This window comes from Erithacus rubecula (assembly GCF_903797595.1).
Source record: "Erithacus rubecula genome assembly, chromosome: 11".
Lineage (NCBI taxonomy): Eukaryota > Metazoa > Chordata > Aves > Passeriformes > Muscicapidae > Erithacus > Erithacus rubecula.
In genome coordinates this window covers 10,190,466-10,209,101 of record NC_136663.1, presented here as the reverse complement: position 1 = coordinate 10,209,101, position 18,636 = coordinate 10,190,466, and the positions used below count along the sequence as shown (strand labels likewise).

The window sequence follows — 18,636 nt, the reverse complement described above, 5'->3', positions numbered from 1 at the left end:
GCAAGGCTTACACAGAGCTGCACATGCAGCAAGAACTCATGTCACCCATGGATTTTCTGTTGGCTAACACTGAGGAAAAGTTATGCTGTGCTCAGATGATTGTTTGAACCCCTAAATACTGTCAAGCTTTGATACTGGCACATGAATTCAAAAACTATGGGGGGGAAAGGAGAGAGCAGAAGGTACATACATAAATCTCCCAACCCCAGAAGGTCATTGCAAAAACCTCTTTCATAGCTATGCTCTGAAACTCAGAAGATCCTTCTTTTCCAGGTCATTAATGCAGCATTGTTGTGTGAGGTATCTGCCATCTCCTGCCCCACAGGTGGCTGGAGGTGGCTGTGGGTGAAGCAACACCCAGATAGAGAGAGATACAGGGAAGTTTATCCAAAGACATCTGCATGTCAAACACGAGGAGAGGTGTATATAGCATGAATAAATTGACATGTCAGCACAAATCCCTGCCCTCTGTACACACAGCCCCGACCTGGCTCAGTGTTAGATGCATTACCCTGTGTGGTCACCTTGCAGCAGTTGCTGGACAAGTGGCTTTTTGCAAATCCATCATCTGCAAGGGACACAAAGGAGGGCACCAGCATGCCAGGAGGGGTGGCAGGAGGTAAGAGAGCAGGCACCAGACACTGCACACACACCAATGCTGCTGCAGCCCAGGCACAGCTATGTCCCTCTCATCACCACAGGGTCCCAAACTGCACTTCACTGCCACAGATCTAAATGCACTCTCCTCAGAGGATGCTCTTCTGTCTCACAGGCTGGTGCCATTTCTTTGATATTCACACTGGAACCAGTAGCACAAGGGAGAAGTAAAGGCTTGAAGCTTTCTACCTTGTCATGTGGAAAAAAAGTTCCCAGACTCTCATTTCATTCTCTACTTTTGCAGGTACAAAATTTTCATGTAGATGAGCCTCCAAGCTAATGGCAGCCAGGCAACATCTCTTTAGGGTTCTGAGAAGAAAACGTGATTTCCTGAAATACCATATGCTTAAATGGCTGAGTTATAAACACAAAAGGACACCCCCTACTCCTTACACTGCACACTCACATCATAGCTGTGGGACAGTGATAGTTACAATTTGTCTGAGCCTTTTGGACAGGTCTCCAGACCATTACAGTTGATGATTTCCTTGAAGTCATAGCAAGACAATCTTTGTAAAGAGAGACTATGCCTTATCATACCAATTAGCCTAATCAGAAAAAGCAAACAGATTCAGGCAAAGGCCCTCCTTTAACACATCAGTAAGAATTACTTTGTGCTGAGGCCAGATGAATAAGGTTTAACTCTAAATATAGAGACCAACAAGTTCTCCCCCGTCTCAAACAGAAAAAATAAAGTAGAAAACAAAGCAACAAGAGAAAAACCTGGCACTGAGGCTCTGGATGCCTAGTTGGATTGAAATTTTAAAAGTAGCTCAGCCTCAGGAAAGGAAGTCTCCTTAAAGTAATTTACCTCCAATACTGCAGGAAACTAGAAATAATAATTGCTGGTTAGATTTGAAAGTTTCAGCTGCAACTCTCCCAGGTCTGACTCAGATATTCTAGAAGATCCTGGCAATGCTTTACGGCTCCTGCTGGTATGCCAAAGAACAAAATAAAATGCAAACAAGACCCCTGAGTTTCCAAAATGAGCTGTCAGCCATGTCAAACTGCTGATTCAGAGTCTTTGTTTGAAGGCTTTTTCCTTGTGCTCTTACATGGTTTATCCCAGCTCCTCTCACCAGTACCACAGGCAAGTTCTCTGGTCGCAAGGTAAGTGCGCAAAACTGTGACAAAAACATCATTATCACAGCTGCAGTGGTTAACATGCACACCTGCCTGTGTGTTAGGCAGTTCATGCAGAACTTCCTGCAGATTTTATAAAAAAAAAAAAATCTGCTCAGACCTCTCAACTCATATAAAAATAGCATCTGGATCAACTGGACTACTACAGGAAGTGACATTCACTGAACTCAAATGTTTACAAATTAGGACTGAGATAACAGGAGGAGGATGGAAAAAATAGAACATAGGTTTGGGTGGATTTTTTTTTTTTTCCTGTTCTGAATAACTGCTGAATGCTCAAAAAACCAAGCCTCTGCCAATTGGCTTTGACAGTCTTTTCAGTGCAGATCTTACAGGGACAGATGTGTACTCTGTGATAGCAGAAGCCAGGTTAAAGAGCAAAATGAAAATACTTAAAGAAAAAAAAAAAAACAACCCTGCCTTCTTGAAAATTCATGCAGAATTTATCTTCATTGCTCAAACCACAAGGAAGAAAGGGCAAAACAATGTGGTCCCTGAAACAGATTTTCCTCTTTTTCATTTTTAATCCAACCATTCATGGCAAGACAGAACAAATTAAAAAATATATATATTTAAAAAACAGGTATCCTACTTGTTGCTGACTGGCTACAGCCTTGTGTGAATCCCAGCATCACGTGGAACTGCCTCTGATCCATACCAAGAGAGGGACCAGGCACCCCCAGCTCTCTGAGCAACCTCTCTGTGCACCTGAGACCACAAATTCCAACCTCCTGGCTTCCTCACCAATGACCCAGGGACAGGTCTGAAGCCCAGAAATTCCAATGAAATGTATTAGAAACATGCCCTATCTGCAAGAGTTTGGTACTGAGGATCAATCCCTTCTTCCAAGGACTCCTAACCGCATCTTTTATGAAGTAGAGGGTAAGTAGCTGGACTGAAAGGCAGGAGGAGAGGCAGCTCCTAGATGTGCCCATGGTGCAGGCTGGCTGCTCTCTCCCAAGGAGCATGCCCTGCCCAAGGCAATGGCCTGTCACAACAGCCCTGCCCTCCGACCCTGGGTAAACATCTGCACACGCTGCTTATTTGAGCTCCTGCAGTCTCCTTATCTCCCCCAGAACACCCCGAGGGCTAATTAGAGAGTTAATGGCATCATGTCAAGAGATAACGCTACGTGGTGGGGGGGCAGGCAGAGGGAAGGTGGAAAGGAATTATGAAACAAAACCAGTTCCCTTCACAAGCTCTGTGCAATATTGGTTCAGGAAGGGCGCGCACAGCCCCGGGGCCTCTGCCCTCCGGCTGCCCAGCTCTAATGAGACACAGCCAGACTCCTCCAGAGACATTCAGCTCTCCAGACAAGGTGATGCAAGGTCCCCACACCTTCCCCACTGCCTGCACAACCAAAAACCCTGCAGCCCCATCAAGGGCCATTTCCACCAAAATGCCAGCAGGAACTCACCTCCCACAGTTGGTGTATGACGTAGGAGGCAGACAAAGCATAGAGATCATTTATAAAAAAGTGTTTCTGCTTATTCCTGGCAGTCCCTTTATCTAATTTCCCTCACTTTTTCTGTACCCTAGTGATTCTTTTTAAAGAAATTTACTTTCACTATGAAAGCTTAGAGGTAAAACCATCTGGACATAGATACTTTGGCAAGGCAGCACATAAGCCTGCAAAACTACTAGCCAGCAGACATTTTTGCACTGGTGAATGCAAACTCGTGGGTCAGTAGATATTCATGCATGTAGATGGGTCATGGGGACTCTGGGGATTAAAGCCAGGGCAGGTCTTTGGTTGGAGTAACCACCTTCAACATTCAAACTGCATTTTTGCCTCATGAGGATCTTTGGATGCTCAGCACAGCGTGGTTGATCACCCTCAACCCCCCCATTTTCATACAATATTTTTCAAGAGTTAAAAGAGAAGAAGTTACAAAAAAAAAAAAATCATGCAAATTGCTCCTAATTGGCATAAACAGTCCCATCCCTCCAGCTGGAGACAGGAGAAGGTCAAATCTGCACCCGAGACAAAGTGCTCTAGCCAGGGAAAGGGAGAAGGAGATAGCAACAGATTACAGAGCTTTTGTTTTCAGTCAGAGAAAGGCGCAACTGTTGACAGACCAGGGCTGTTCTTGCACAAGCAGCTGAGAGCAAAGTGTTATGCTTCCATTATCTTATATAAACTACAGACTGGTCTCATGAAATGCACAACTGTTTATAAATGCACAAATCACAGCAGCTCTTCCCAACCAGCCTCTGTGCTGCTGCCAACTCCCTCCCACCCAAGCCCTTTTACAATAATCCAGCCTTTAAAAGAAAGTTGCCAGTTTGCAATAATTCCAGAAGAGTCTTCCAAATGCCTGGTTACACCCTGACCCTGTAACCCATGGCCATTCACACTTCTCCAATTAACACATCACTGTTATCCGATATTGCCCAGGAGCTTTGGAGTGCCACACACTTCCCCAGGCAGGAAGCCTGGAAGCTGGTTTATCCCTTTTTTTCCCCTATGAAGAAACGCTGCACTGTGCAGTGCTGGCCTTCCCCAGAAGATTGATCACTTTTGTTTTAGACTTGTTTAGTTTTAATCCAGTCTGGACATCACCATGAGGTCCACCATACCCATCCATGCTCTCAAGGAGAAAAAAAAGTGCTTCATACCTTTTCCTTCTATTTAACTAGGCTGGACATAGAAGCCCATGCTTTTAGAGTGACAGTTATATTTGTTACTGAAAACTCTTTTGATCTTTTATTAATCTCTGCAAATTCAGCTGCTGATTAGAGAAGAGCTCAGTGAGCAGTAAGCAAATGAACCCAGGCCACAAACCACTCCTTAAACCTACACTTCACAGACCGATTTAATTTTTTGTGACTGCCTGACAATTCACTCATTAATTTCAGTGCTATCAAATCAGTGACAGTGAGGTGGAAAGCAGATGGTAAAGACATTCAGTAAAAAATATTACCTAGTCCAGAAGTCTCCTCATGAAATACTGGAGGAAAAAATAATAGTCATTAAGAGGACTGTGGGCAGAATCTGCAGAACCACAAAGAAACATATATAGTGAGACTTTGGATGCCTAAGACTCTCTTCAAAGCAAGAATCCAAATTAATGCAAGAGAACTTTTAAAACAAAAGCTACACCCCACGGCTGGCTGCAGCACAGACACTTTGGCTGTGCTGGACAAGGAAGGGGAGCAGGACACTCCCAGGGCTGTGCTCCAGGTTTGTCTTAGGCTGGAAGGAGAAACCCCTTCCTGGCATGGTCAGCCCTGCAGCTCTGTGAGGTGCTGCCATCCACTACTCACCTCACAAAAAGGGGTGCCACAGAGCTACACAAAGTTTTGATTTGGCTAGATACAGACAGCTCAATTCATCACCCTCCCAGCTAACTAAAGAAAAGGATTTCATTTTCCTTCTTTAGAATTAAAAAGAAAATCCCCAACAAATAACAAAACAACCCTAACATCCTGAGGAAGGTGAATTTTGGGGAAAAAAAGAGGATCCTATCAACTAGACAGAAACAAAGAGTGAAGTTCCCATCAAGATGGCATTAATCTTAAACTTCCTCCAGAGGAAAAAGTTACAATCTATTGTTTCAAGATCAAGATGCCTTTTAATTAAGCATTTGTGCAGACCTTTTTAAGGTGTGAAATAAGCACTAATGCATTATTGCTCCATACTTGCTCAAGGAGCACGTGCAGTACCATGGAAACCTTTGGAGGCAAGCCTAGCTGCTTGAGGAAGATGTTTTCTGAAGCAACTGCTTCTTTTGTTTGGAGGCATTTGTGTATAGGCAGAGGACAGGACTCCAATTACCACACTGTTCCATGTCAGGTGCTCACAGCAATAGAGTTGGGGAATAAAAGCCACACCTCCTGAACCACCCCATTTCACTGACTCTCTCCCTGCAGGTTTGTGCTTTTCAGCTTACAAGTTGTTTATTCCTTCACAAGATGAATGTACAGCAAGATGCTGAAAGGGAAGAAATATTTAAAGGAATTTTAAATATGCTTCCAAAATGATTACAGAGCAGACAGATCACCTATTCGTTTTCTCCAGTACCATTGAAAATCCTTGGAAGTGACATTAAAAACAAAACACCCAGTGTAAGGATACTGCTGATCAACTGGCTGCATTCCTGCAAGAAGAAATGCAGCCATCCCTGGTGTGCAGCAAGAACTAGGGCCAAATGGCACAGGAAAGGGAGCTAGGGAAAATTATTTTAGAGAAACAAATATATCTTGTGTGTAGCAGGGCCCTAATGATAAGGGAGGTCTTCAGACTTTGATTAAAGTGAATATACAGATACATTCTTTACATTCACTCTTATCTGAAAGAACTGACCATTTCTAGATCTGAATCTGCAGCCCTAAAAGTGATGATTAGATCATTTGGAGGAACCTACACAGCATAAGATTAAACATCCAGCAGGCTTACCAAGCCAAGCCTAAATTAAGAGAGCTTCTGAGTTCAACTGCAAACAGAAGAGGTGCTGGAGGGAAGCTTCCAATAGAATAATGCCTTTGCTCATTATGGAAATGTCTTTGCATAATCTCAACTTTCTTTGCACAGCTATGGAATGAATAAATAACCACAAAGAAGAGAAACTTGGCAAGCCTCAAACTCTCTCAAACAAAAACCAGACATTAATAAAAGCTTTGATCACATCCCTGTGCTGTACAAAGTCCTTCCTTCCTTCTTTTCTATGGTCAGTCCTGGAATACTTAGGCATGGAAACAGATGGCCACACATGCCACTTTGCTGCATCCCCTTATCAAATTGGCCTCATCCTTCAGGTGCAAAACCATTTCCCAACAAAATGCAGGGCTGTGGCAGCTGCCAGAGCCCGTGGCAGCACACATCAGGTGTTAGTCAGTCCCTGAACCAAGGCACTATTCCTGCACTGCTCACCACATCAACTCCCTGCCCGCTGTGGGTACCCAGGGACAGCCTTCCCATCCCACAGTTCCACCACTCCATAACCTGCTTTCATCTGCTTCTTCAGCCCTTACCTTGCAACAAGCAGAGTTCTCTTCTCCTGGCCCAGAAACAAACATTTTAAGAAGCAATTAACAGAGTTCAGAGCTGGCACTTCAATATTAAATTATTGGCTAGGATGCAAGAGTTGTGCAGAAGAGGAGGTGGAGCATTTTGTGTCTGTTCATCAAATGCACAGCAGAACCTGACCACAGCTCCCATGTGATAGGCACCAAGAATTCAGTGCACGGCCATCAAATATGAATTACTGATTTGCATGGTACTAAGGCTGTGAGCACACACAAGAGCAGCCACTCTGGGCCAGAACAGCTCCTCTACAGCTTGCTGGGCTGCAGCCTGGGAATGTGCTCTGTACAAGGTGGTTTAATGGCTCCTTCTTGAGCCTACAGCAAATTAAATATGGAAAGGTCTCTTGTTTCCATTGGGAAGCATCGAATACACTCTGAGATGTCATTGGTAAAAGGACTGAGGCTGAGAGCCTCAACACCCCAATTTCCTACACAAAATGAATCCAGTCTGTCTATCCTACAGCCTGCTGTTACCTCAACCTCTGTGCATAAAGGAGAACAGCAGAGCCACAGTGCTGAAGCTCTCAATTTCAGAACTATGAAACACAGATTGCTCTTGCAAAATTTCTGTAGGCTTGGGACACCCACAGCCCATAAAGCTGTATACCCAAACACAGCCCTACACACAAACCACTGTCCTCAGGGCAGAAACCCACCCCACAGGCTGCTCAAGCCACACACAGCCAGCCCCCACGATTATTTGCAGAAGATGAGTCTGCAAATTTAAAATTTAATAAGTTAAAAGAAAAACAAAACTAACAACAACAAAAAAAAAACACCCCAAAAAACCAAAACAAAAAAAAACACACACACAAAAAAAGGCAAGGAATTCTCTCTTTTTTATGGGGAGGGATGGATCCAGGTTAAGAAAACTCTGACCACAGCACTGTCTGGGGAGCAGGCATTCCACTGAACTGGTTAGGCAAGGGGCTGCAGGAGGACGGCTCGCTCAGGGGCATGACAGGAAGGTATGTACAGGGGGAGGGGATGAGCTGCTCCATCCCTGGGGACAGCACTCCAGCTCCCCATGCCACACGGCTGGGATGGTGAGGGCAGAAGACTCACAGACTCTGCACACCCCTCAAATAACACTTGTACCAGGATGCTCTAGCTGAAATCCTTAGCCCAAAGCAGTGTGCTTTGTGTCCAGCATCTCCTAGTATCAGTGAGCAGTTTACAGGACTTTTGAGAGACAGCAAAAGAAAGCAGTTTTGCACCTGGTAGAGCAGGCTGACAGCACTAAGAGGGCTCCAGGACAATGCAGGGGTTATTGCACTGTCACACACCCACTCCTAAAGAGAATCTCCAGACCCCTCCTCCCTGATGCCGCACGGCATTTAACCAGTCAAATACAAATATAAAATTGCTATAACATTACCTGATTTCTGGCACTGCAGGACACAGGCTTTGCAATCAGTGGTCCTCCTGAATGCAGGGAGCTAGACATCACCCCCACACCCCATAGATTCTGGCTACGTCCCTGATCAGAGTAGAGCCTGGGGACCACCTTCTTTGGTGCACTTAATGAATGGCAGGAGGCCCACAAGGACACACATGCAACTTACCTCCCTGGCCATCCACAGCTCCCTCCCACACCAGGGCCATGGCAGAAAGTAAGTGTTCTCCACACCCACAGGGACCACCAGCCCTTCACTCCAGTTATGCAAAAAAGGCAAATCTTGGCTGGGGCTTCCCAGCCTGCCTGTGGTTCACACCAGGGGAAAGGAAGGGCAACAGCTAACAGCCAGGATGGGCCACCCAGGACATTGTGAAAGAGCTGTCACAAGGCACACAGCTGGGGCAGGCTGCTGACTGTCTCCTGTTCTACCAGAAACCTCTTCCTGCCCCCTCCAGATCTTCTCATTTCAAGGTAGTGCAGGTCACCAGTTTCTCTTACCCTTTTCTTACAAAGGCACAGGAAGATTATTTCTTTTTCTCAAAAAAAGTGCTGGGACCTTACAGTTCTCACACAAGATGCAGCCCAGAAAAGAGGGGTTTTTGTGTCACCCAACCTTCTTTCCCAAAGAGCTGCATTTTCAATGAACATAACTGATGAGTGTTCAGCATGGCTCATTTTCCAGCACACTTGTGGGACAGTTTCTTAAGGCACTGCAGCTCCTTCCCACTACTAGTTCTGTTGTGAACAAGAACTTGTACCCAGAAGAGTAAAATAATAAAAAAAGAAATCACAGGTTTTACCAACACAACTCTTAGGCTCAAGGATGGACACCTTTTAAGACTGCAAGTTTCATTTTTCAGCCTAAAATTGCAAGAAGGTGCAAAGCTTTTTTTAAAAAACTGATTGCAATTGCTTTGAAGTCTACACAAGGACTATTGCTTTAAATAAACCCCTCCTAATTGCACTGCACCCATTTAAATCTCACATGGTGATGCATTTTGGAGAAAAACTGGCCTTGCTCTTTTCCTAAGACAAATGTAATACTATAAAGCCCTCTGCCTTGATCTCAGTGCTCATCTCCAAGGGCCCCTCTGTTTCTCCTACATTCCTTTGTGTTTATCTGCCCTCTTCAACCCTTTGCAATCAGCTGCGTGCAGCACCTCGTGTCTAGAAGTGACATGGCTGAGGTTACAGGAGAGACAGGTGCAAGGGAAGCTCGTGCCCCGAAGCCATCCAGAGGAAAAGAGAGGCTGGAGGGGAAGAGAGTTGTAAGGTATTTCAGATTAAAGCAAACACCTTGCCCCAGGCTACACATTCTCTGCCAATGAAAGCTGCAGCCGCTGCGAGCCCCAGAAACAGCAAAGCAAACACAGACTGCTCTGCAAGGGGAGTTGTCACCTGTCAGGGATGTTTGCAAATTTATAGGGAGGTGGTGGTGGTGGTAAGGGGAGTAAAAAGAACTTTCCTCGTTTTAAAAGACTGGCTGTTTGCACAGGTTTGCAATGCATATTTTGCTTTGTGAAGGCTTTTGTCCAGCATTCAACTGAGAGAAGGTGCTGTCTTCCACTGAAGACAAACTGGAACATTTATTAATGTACATACATTAATGTACTCTGAGCTGCTGCCTTTACGGTAAGGGTGAGGATGGGATGGAATTTCCCCACTCCCCCTTTAGCTTGTCAAGTCAGTGAAGAACACTTCTTAAGAAGAAGTCACCCTGCAGCCTGGCCTCTCCAGAAATGTCTCCTGCAAAGCTGAGCTCAAACCCATCACCAGCAAGAAGTAATTGCATGGAGAAGTTTCTTGTCGCCTTCCCAGGCAGCAGTGCTCACCTCAGCAGTGCTCAGAGAGAACAAGGGGAAGGGACTTTCCATTCATGTTTCACTGCACCACTGACAGGAGAGGGAGACCCTGAATAGTGAGCACAGCAGCCACTGCAGTGCCCTGCAGACAGCCTGGAGCAACAGGATACAGGGAGCTGAGCTTGTGCTCAATGCCACAAATCCAGATTTGAGCGTGGAAGGAGGAAAGTTACTGCTAATGACCCTTAGGCTATTGGGGATTGTTTTTTAGGAGGACATAGTTCAAACAGATCATTACAGTCTACTTTGAAACAATCACAATTCCCTGTAAACATGGAGAATCTTTTGGAGTATTGAAGAGAGACACCATTTCAGTGGAGCTGTGCTATAGTGGTGGAAAAAGCCAAGATCTAGATGCTGATGGAAGGTTTACACCCCACCCCACCAAATGCTGAATCAAAAGATGACCAGATGTGATAAAGGTCACCTGTCCTTGTGCAGTTGCATTAGTTCATCACATTAGCCAGGCACATACACACATCAAACTGGCTTTTTAACCTTCATGGAAAGGTAAGAGCACTGCAGCCTCCCCAGCAGTCATACCAGTGCAGCACTGACAGGCCAAACCTCCTGTCACCAGGAACTGCAGCCAGAATGACCCAGGAGCTCCTTCCTTGCAGACTGTTATGGGTTATGTCTTGACTAGCTCCTCTCCCTACCCCCCACCATGGAGCTGCCGGCCCCTCCCCCGGGCTGTTTTATCTAGCCGGGTGTTTTTTCAGCTTTTGGGGCTTTTTGCCGCTGCTTTCGCTGCTGCTGCTGCTTTGGCTGCTGCTGCTTTGGCAATCCTCCAGGCCACAAACACTACCAGGATACAGACTGCCAACACACCAAAAATTGTGGTTGATTGGCCAGGGAATTAAATGACAGAAGTTTCTCAGGATGGAAATAGTACAAGAAAATTTACAGGTATCAGCACAAATTTCAAACTACACTTTATTTTTACCCCAAAGTATACAAAACCCAGGAAGAAAAAAAAAAAATGAAAAAACCCAAACAAGACATGAGCAACTCAAACTCCTGAAATACCTCCTGCTCCAGCCTGCAAGAAAAGCACCTGGCTTCTTCAGAAGAGTTATTGGTAAGAAAGAGCCAGTCTGTTAGTGCCAAAGGCAATGAACCAGCAACCACCAGTGCCTCATCTGCATTCCAGTCTTGAGCCATATCCCCAAGATACCCATAGCCAAGACTCATTACAGACTCTCTAGTCTGAAGAAACAGGAAGGGAAATGAACCCAACCATGGTGTGAAAACAAGTTCTTTAATATATGATCCTCCACAGAAGATAAGCCAGTGAAGAACCTCTAGCCTTCATCAGCAAAATTGCAACTGTTCCCAGAATCGAAATTATTTGAACCCTGAGGTGAAATCAGCTCTAAGCAGGGAGAATGCAGGGATGGTTGAGTAGCCTGTGCAAGAGGCTCCTCAGCTCTCCTGCCAGTTCAGCTGCCTCATCCCTCTCTCCTGCCACTGCTGCTGAAGGAAAGAAGAGCAGGTGAGGAGCCAGTCAAGGTGAGAAGATGGCCCTGGGGCAATGCAGCTGGAATAGCTCCTGCAAAAACTCCCCTTCTGCCCCCAAAAGGTAAGGAAGGTTCTCATTACTCACCCACATTGGGTCATTGAGCTCAGTGTCCTGCACCCGGACACAATCCATGCTGATCTCAATTTTGTTTGTGGAGCCATCTTCAGAAGGGCCATCAATGAAGTTTAAATCAATTGGCTGAACTGAGCATATTGGCCTGCAAAGAACACAGTAATGAAGTTAAAACTGGCCAAATTCTGTTTTCCACCCCACTTTCCTTCCCTTCCCCTGTGCCCAGGACTTTGGCATTACCACAAGCCAGTCTCATGACAAAGTAAGGAATTGCTGAGGAACAATTACCTCCTCACCACTGAGCTATAGCAGCCCTGAACAGGATGGGGCACAGAGAGACATTTCACTTGCTCTGAGGCAAGAGCAGAGTCAACTCACTCCAAGGCAAAACTCATGGAAGGTTTATAGCACTGATTATTCCAGCATCAGTCATGGCAAGTCAGGATTGGGAACAGAATCGGTTTTCTATCAGTCAATGGATCTGACAGGGTGAACTCTGCACCATTTTCACCTCCTCTCCCCCCCCAGCATCAGCAAGGGGAAAACACAGCCTGGACACAGTGATGAGCCCATGTCCTGAGGGGAAATGCCACCCATGAGCTTTAGGAAGCAGCCAGCTCAGCCCCCAGAGGCCTGGCAGGGAGTCAGTGTGACTGCTGAACACTGCACTTGGCCCCACAGCCAGGGCTTAGGGCCTCTGGAGAGCCCAAGAGCTGCCAGTCACCAGACTGACATCCAGTCATCATCTAACCAACAAGTACAGAAGATTCCAAACCCACAGCATCAATCCCCTGAGCAGCCTAGTTAGAGGCATCCCATCCTAAAACACCTTCCAGATGTTCCATGTAAGGGCTACTTACTGTTCCAGGAAGTCCCAGATATGCTGGATCACTTCTGGGCTGAGGAATTCCCTGGGCTGAGAGCTCTGGGACATGGCTGAGTGGTAATAACTCTCCTTCCAGGAGAAGGGGCTTGGAGTTTCTACAAACCTTAAAAAACAAAAGCAAAAAAACCAACCAACCAAAAAAAAAAAAACAAAGAAAAAGAAAAACACAAAGACATGTTGAATGCATGAGTCCAGCTTGATGAAAACCCATAAATAGAAGCTATTGTGTGAAAAAGGAGACACACTAAATGCCTGAGACATTCACAGCTGTACAACACACATTCCACACTGCTGCAGATGCTGCATTTAGATGGAAGAGAATTTGGCCACCCTTCCCAGTAAGTTAAATACACCTCAGAGTCCACTGGGCTGCTGTGCCATAAGAATACCAGAGTGGGGGGAAAAACTCAAACCACCTTCCATTTCCAAATTATCCGTGGCCATATGCGGCAGATACTCTTTGCAGCAGGTGAAACAGCTAAGCAATGAGGGATTCCACAGTCCCAGGCTGTCTGCCTGTCTAAAAGGCATGCCCTTGAATGATTTAGGTGACTTCTACACCCAGCCACTGCAGCTGAGGTCTTGAAATAAGAGTATTGGATTGTGGTTTTGCTTGTTTGGGGTTTTTTTTTGTTTTCCCATTTTGCTTTAAATTTGAATAAGAATAAATAATATTTTTGTTTTCTATTCTATGGAAGTTCAATCACATCAGATTTTATCTGCTTGTCTAGTGCCTTGTCACCTCCACCAATTTCTGAGCCAGACCAGCCGATTTCCACCAGATCTGCTAATTACCTTGGCCATTTTTATCCCCTTAAGCTCCCACAAGCCTCACAGAAATAGGTGGGCCCAAGAGGAGCAGTGACAGAGCTGGAGCACTCGTGCCTTCCACAGCTGCACATTCTCATCCCACTGGCCAATTTCTAAATTCAAACACAGCAGCTTTTACACTCATGTCAAAATACTTGACGGCTGTAGGGATGTAAAGGGGGTGGGAGGAATTTCTCCAGTATATTTGCAGTTGATAAAAACTCTTAGTTCAACTTCAGAGTATGAGGCAGGTGACCACCTTTCCTGTTACAGGGATGGGGCTGTCCTGCCAGATTTCCACATGGGAGTTATTTCAGCACAATTCAAGTGAACGACCACATTCTCTGCCAGGGGAATGGATGTGGCAGCAGCCAAGGTTATAACTGGATTCCAAAGAGAATTGAACTCTTGCTCAATTTGTTTTAGCACATATTGGACCTGATTAACACAATGGTCTAAACAAATTGCATGGAAGACCCCAATTTATTAAGCTGCCAAAATTAAGGAAGTGTTTCAGAGGGAGGGTCACACTATAGTGTTTTTACTCCACTTTTCTGAAGTATTTACTTCTGACTGCTGTAAGAGAGGTATCTACCTCTCTTTACTAAATTTTTCCAGCCTCTTTAATTTTGAGGATCACTCTAGTCTGCAAAAAGTTGGGCTTTCCTCACCTCTGCTGCCCACAGAACTGCATGCTCTTAGAAAAGAGCAGACTGTCACTCTAAGCTACAGGAAATCAAAGTGGCTTAAAAGCCCCTTGGAGACAGTGCTAGGCCTGCCTTGAAATAGGTGAGAGCATCACTTCAATTCCTCATCCTTTCTGTGATTTGGAAAAAAAAAAAAACAAAACTCCATTACAAGTTCATCAACAGCCAGAAACAGACGTGAAATGCAGAAGCGCATGGGTAATAGCACAGGCTCACACCACATATGAAAAAATCATCACAAATCCTCTGAGAACAGCAGTTATCACACAAAGTGCCCAAAATTACTCCTTTCAGGCAAGACCCTTTCAAGAATGCATACTGAAACCCAGAAGAACAGATCTGGCCTAGAGCCTGTCACAAACTGCAGGGCAATGCCACCACAAGCCTTGAAGGAGCACAGTGAGAAACTGCTACCCTCCTGTGCTGCAAAACCCAGACAGACCACAGGCATTGCTCCATACCCTGCACCCAGTCCTGACCACCAGCAATGGGCACAGAAACCCCAAAACAGGTTCTCTCAAGCCATAAAGTGCTCATTTTTAACAATTCTTTGCCACTTATCACAACTGTTCTTGACCTGTACACTAAAAAACACTTTCCATTACTGCACAAACTGGAACTAGCTTCAATGAGAAAAGAGTTATAACAAACTACACCTTTCCTTCAAAAGGTCTCAGTGCAACAGGGTTCCTGCATGCCATGGCATGCCCCAGCTTTGGTTCACTGCTGGGCAAAGTCCTCAAAAGCACAAAGTGTCCCAGTTCACCCTGCCTGCTCTGGTGGTCCTGTTCAGCTGCAATTCCACAAACCTGTCCCAACCAAGCAGTGCAGGAACTATCAGCTGCATAGACTGATAAAGCCAGGTCTGTGCTCTACACCTTTGCAGCTAACAGGGCTGTTGGAAAGCACTGCACCAGTCAAGGACACAGCTGGTGCATCCCTCTACTAAACACAACTCTGAATTTCTCCAGAGGGACATTTTCCAGCTGCATCATCCTTATCCCTGTAGCCACACAAGCTCCTAGCTTACTGTTTCTAGGAAAAACATTACCAGATTTTACCTGATGGCCAAAAAGGCACATTTCCCTATATCAAGCACAAGGAGTCTCCTAGCTAATGTTTTCACAGACTCCTCCAACACTCACTGCAACACAACACCTTTGCTACCTGTCCAGCTCTGTTTCCAAAGGAGGCAGCAAGATTAAGCAGTCAGCCTTGGCAAGGCAGCTGTGACAATTCCACAGCATTGCACAGATGGCCCCAGCATTGCAGTGATCATTGCTCTTTACTGAGTTTAGTGCACCTTGTTCTCACGTGAAAGAGCTGTGAAAAGGCAAGAAAACCAACTTTAGCTCACCACAATGCTGTATCTGCTTACAAGATAAACTGTCTACTTCACTGTGGTCTCAATAGAATGTAAACCTAGTGCTATTTGCATTAATTAACAGCCTTCAACATAGAGGAGAAGCCTCTGTCTACCAAATGCATACTTAAGTTTCTAAATTTCCACTGGAAAATAACAGCAAAAGCCTAAGTACAATCTGTGCATAAATTTTAATGCTTTAGTTAATTGTCTTTTGTCACATCAGCAAATGCTCTAGTTTCAGTAAAATAATCTCTGAATAAAGTCAATCATACAATTGCATTGCTTATGTTGTTTCTATGAAATACATAGGGTTTTTTTTAAATCAACAGACATTTAAACAACATCCCTTTTACCTACATCTGCTCATCCCAAAGGCCATTGCAGGAAATGGCACTACTAAACACAGCCTCTCATACCAAAAACACTGCCTAGAGCAGAACAAGGCACAACAGTGAGTCTTGTTCTTAAAGTCTACAAGGTAAGCCCCTGCAGAAACTGCTGAACTATCTGGCAGGATGCTCTTCACAAGCAGAGAGCACAGGAACTACAGGGGGATTTACAGCCCCCATCAAACTGCAAGCTGAATAGGACACTGCATCCACCAGCCCCTCCTTTAAAAACCACCAGGGAATTATTAACAGCAGGTTCAGTCCTCTCACAGGAGCAGCACCTCACCAAGAGCAGCGTTCCTCTACGCAGGGCTGGGACACTGCTGCTCAGCCAGCGAATCCCAGACAGGTTTCAGGCAGCCACTGAGGTCCTATTTATCTGGCTGAAACCAGAGCAGCCCAGAGCGCAGGTGGAAGCACTTCTCCCGATTCAGCTGGTGGGCTGGAGCCCCAGGCACACTGATTGCTGTGGTGCCTCCTGAGCATCCCCAGCAGAGCTGCTACAGCCCCGTGGGTGGGGATGTGTCCCAGCTGATCCCACTCACGGGTGACCCCTCTGCAGAGCACAGCAGGGACAGCCCCACGCCTGCCCTGGAGCTGTGCCCACACTGTGCGCCGGTCCGGAGCCTTCCAGAAGGCTGGGAATGCTAAATTCTACCAAACAAAAAACCAACAAAACAAAACAAAAACAAAAAACAAACAAAATAAAAAAACAAAAACAAAAAAAAACCCAAAAAAAAACAAAAAAAACCCCCACCACCCAAAAGAAAAAACAAAAAACCCAAAAAAACAAAAAACAAAAAAATCACAAAAAACCCCAAAAAACCAACCAACCAACCAAAACCGAACCCCCCCCCCCAAAAAAAAAAAAAAACAACAACAAAAAAACCCCAGAAAACAAAAAAACAAAACAAAAACTAACCAAAACCAACAAAAAACCAACCAACCAAACCAAAGAGCAACTGACTCTTCCAAAAACCAACGAGCACAGCACAGCCTTTGCCTCTCAGGCTGTGGGCACTCTGCTGCTGCCCTTCCCTGGAGCTGAGGCTACCATCCCAGGGGGAAATGAAGCTCTGACTGCTCGGCCCAGCATGACACAAAAAAAGGTCTAAAGTGGAGAGAAAACCAGACCATTTCTGCTCGTTCCATTCTTCACTTTATCCCCTTTCCTACCTTCTTATCAAAGAGATTAAAGATAAAGCAAACAAGCCACTCTCCGCCTAGGAAACAATGACAGAAAGCTGTTAAACTCTACAACAACACTTCTCACCCAGAATATCACCTGTGGCTGCAAACAATTTTTCTTAGAAAGGCTTTAACCAAACCACGCCGGTTGGACTTATCCTGGGGAAAAGGCACGAGGAGCTGCCGAGGAAAGCGAGACCCAGGCGGGACACTGAGCGTGCACAGCCCAGCCCCTCCTCTGCAAATTCGGACCTTAAAGGCAGATGGCACCTGACAGAGGGACAGGGCTGACACAGGGCACAGCCCGAGCACCGCTGGCACATGTGTGAGTCAGCAACCTCCTTCCAAGAATAAAATGTCACAACCAAGAGGTAGCTGGTTTCCTCTGTTTTTTTCATCCACAGCACTTGGTGCTTCAACACTCTGCACTACTCCTGTATTAATAGCATGGTTTATGAAGAAAACAGAAATGAACAAGGTGTTTCAGTGAAGCTGCTGTGTTGGGTTTCAAGAGGTCCAAGCACCTCAATTTCTCCATAACTTCCTTCAAGCATTGTAGCTGTGGTTTGGTTTGTGTTTCTCCTGCAGTGTGCACGTTCTCAGAAATTATCAGTATGATTTATGCGTGCAGACATTTGTGGCTTGATGTTGGTGTAAAGCCACACTGTAAAATATTGTAACATAAAATCTTTCACAGCAGGGATGGGCAAAATGATTCGGAGCTTTCTTTCTGCTTGCTGCCAGAACTACGGGGTGTTGCTTTCTGCTTCTCCCCATGAGAAGTCTATCAATGGTGTACAATTTTCTATCACTGAGCCTGTAGTTCTCATTCAGTGGACATACAGATGGGGCCAGTGAAGTCTTTTTCTGTAAGCTACAAATTTTGCTCTTTTTTGGCAAGTTGCAGTCCCTTAAACAATGTGCTGGTGGAGTACTCAGGAAACCTTGATGCAGAGAGAAGAACATCTATTCTTATGAAGAAAGCACTTCCACGTTTTACAAATATACCCAATAAATGATTCATGATGTCTAAATAAGGATATCTGGTAAGCCTCATTTTATTCATAATTCTCAAAGTGCTCTAAGGAAGATAGTGTGATTACTCGCATGTTACCTGAGAGAAAACTAAGACACCAGGAGGTCATAGAATTACTCATCATTAGTCAGCAAGCCATAAATACAGCCTTGGTCACCCGAGCAAACAGTCTGATGCTTGCTCTAAAAGGAACTAGTGATTTTTGGATGTTTAGATAGAGAAATTCAGAAAGGCCCTAATTTCTTAATATATTTAGGAATATATGCTGTACCTCCTACACTAAGAAGCTCCCAAATTTATTTTATCTTGAGACACCAAAATGCTGATGGCCAGGAAAGAAAATCAGGGGGTTGCAGGAATGCTATGACACACACCGAGTTCGGGTGGAAGAATTCCAACCCAGACTAAAAGCTAATCTTTCGTCCTGAATTTATACAGCATTAAAACCCTTAAAATCCCTTAATTTATAGTATATTAGCATATTAGCCCTCAGCCACCACAGGGTGTGAGCTGGATGGAGATTTAAGTCACAGATGATTCTGCAGCTTCTACTCCAGTAATCCCCATCCAC

At 45.2% G+C, this 18,636-nt stretch overlaps 1 protein-coding gene across 8 annotated transcripts in view; it reads right to left on the bottom strand.

The window, feature by feature from the left end:
• TP63 (tumor protein p63) overlaps positions 1-18,636 on the bottom strand; it is a 99,481-nt gene that overhangs the window by 68,228 nt on the left and 12,617 nt on the right. For 3 of the 8 annotated variants that reach the window (XM_079314915.1, XM_079314917.1, XM_079314914.1), the window contains exons 2-3: positions 12,544-12,672; positions 11,696-11,828 (exon numbers count right to left, since the gene is read on the bottom strand). In XM_079314915.1, the coding sequence (XP_079171041.1) occupies positions 11,696-11,828; positions 12,544-12,672 (262 nt within the window). Of the gene's footprint in view, positions 1-11,695; positions 11,829-12,543; positions 12,673-15,809; positions 16,203-18,636 lie in introns of those variants that run through there. The other 5 variants (XM_079314918.1, XM_079314921.1, XM_079314920.1 and 2 more) reach the window with 4 other exon arrangements.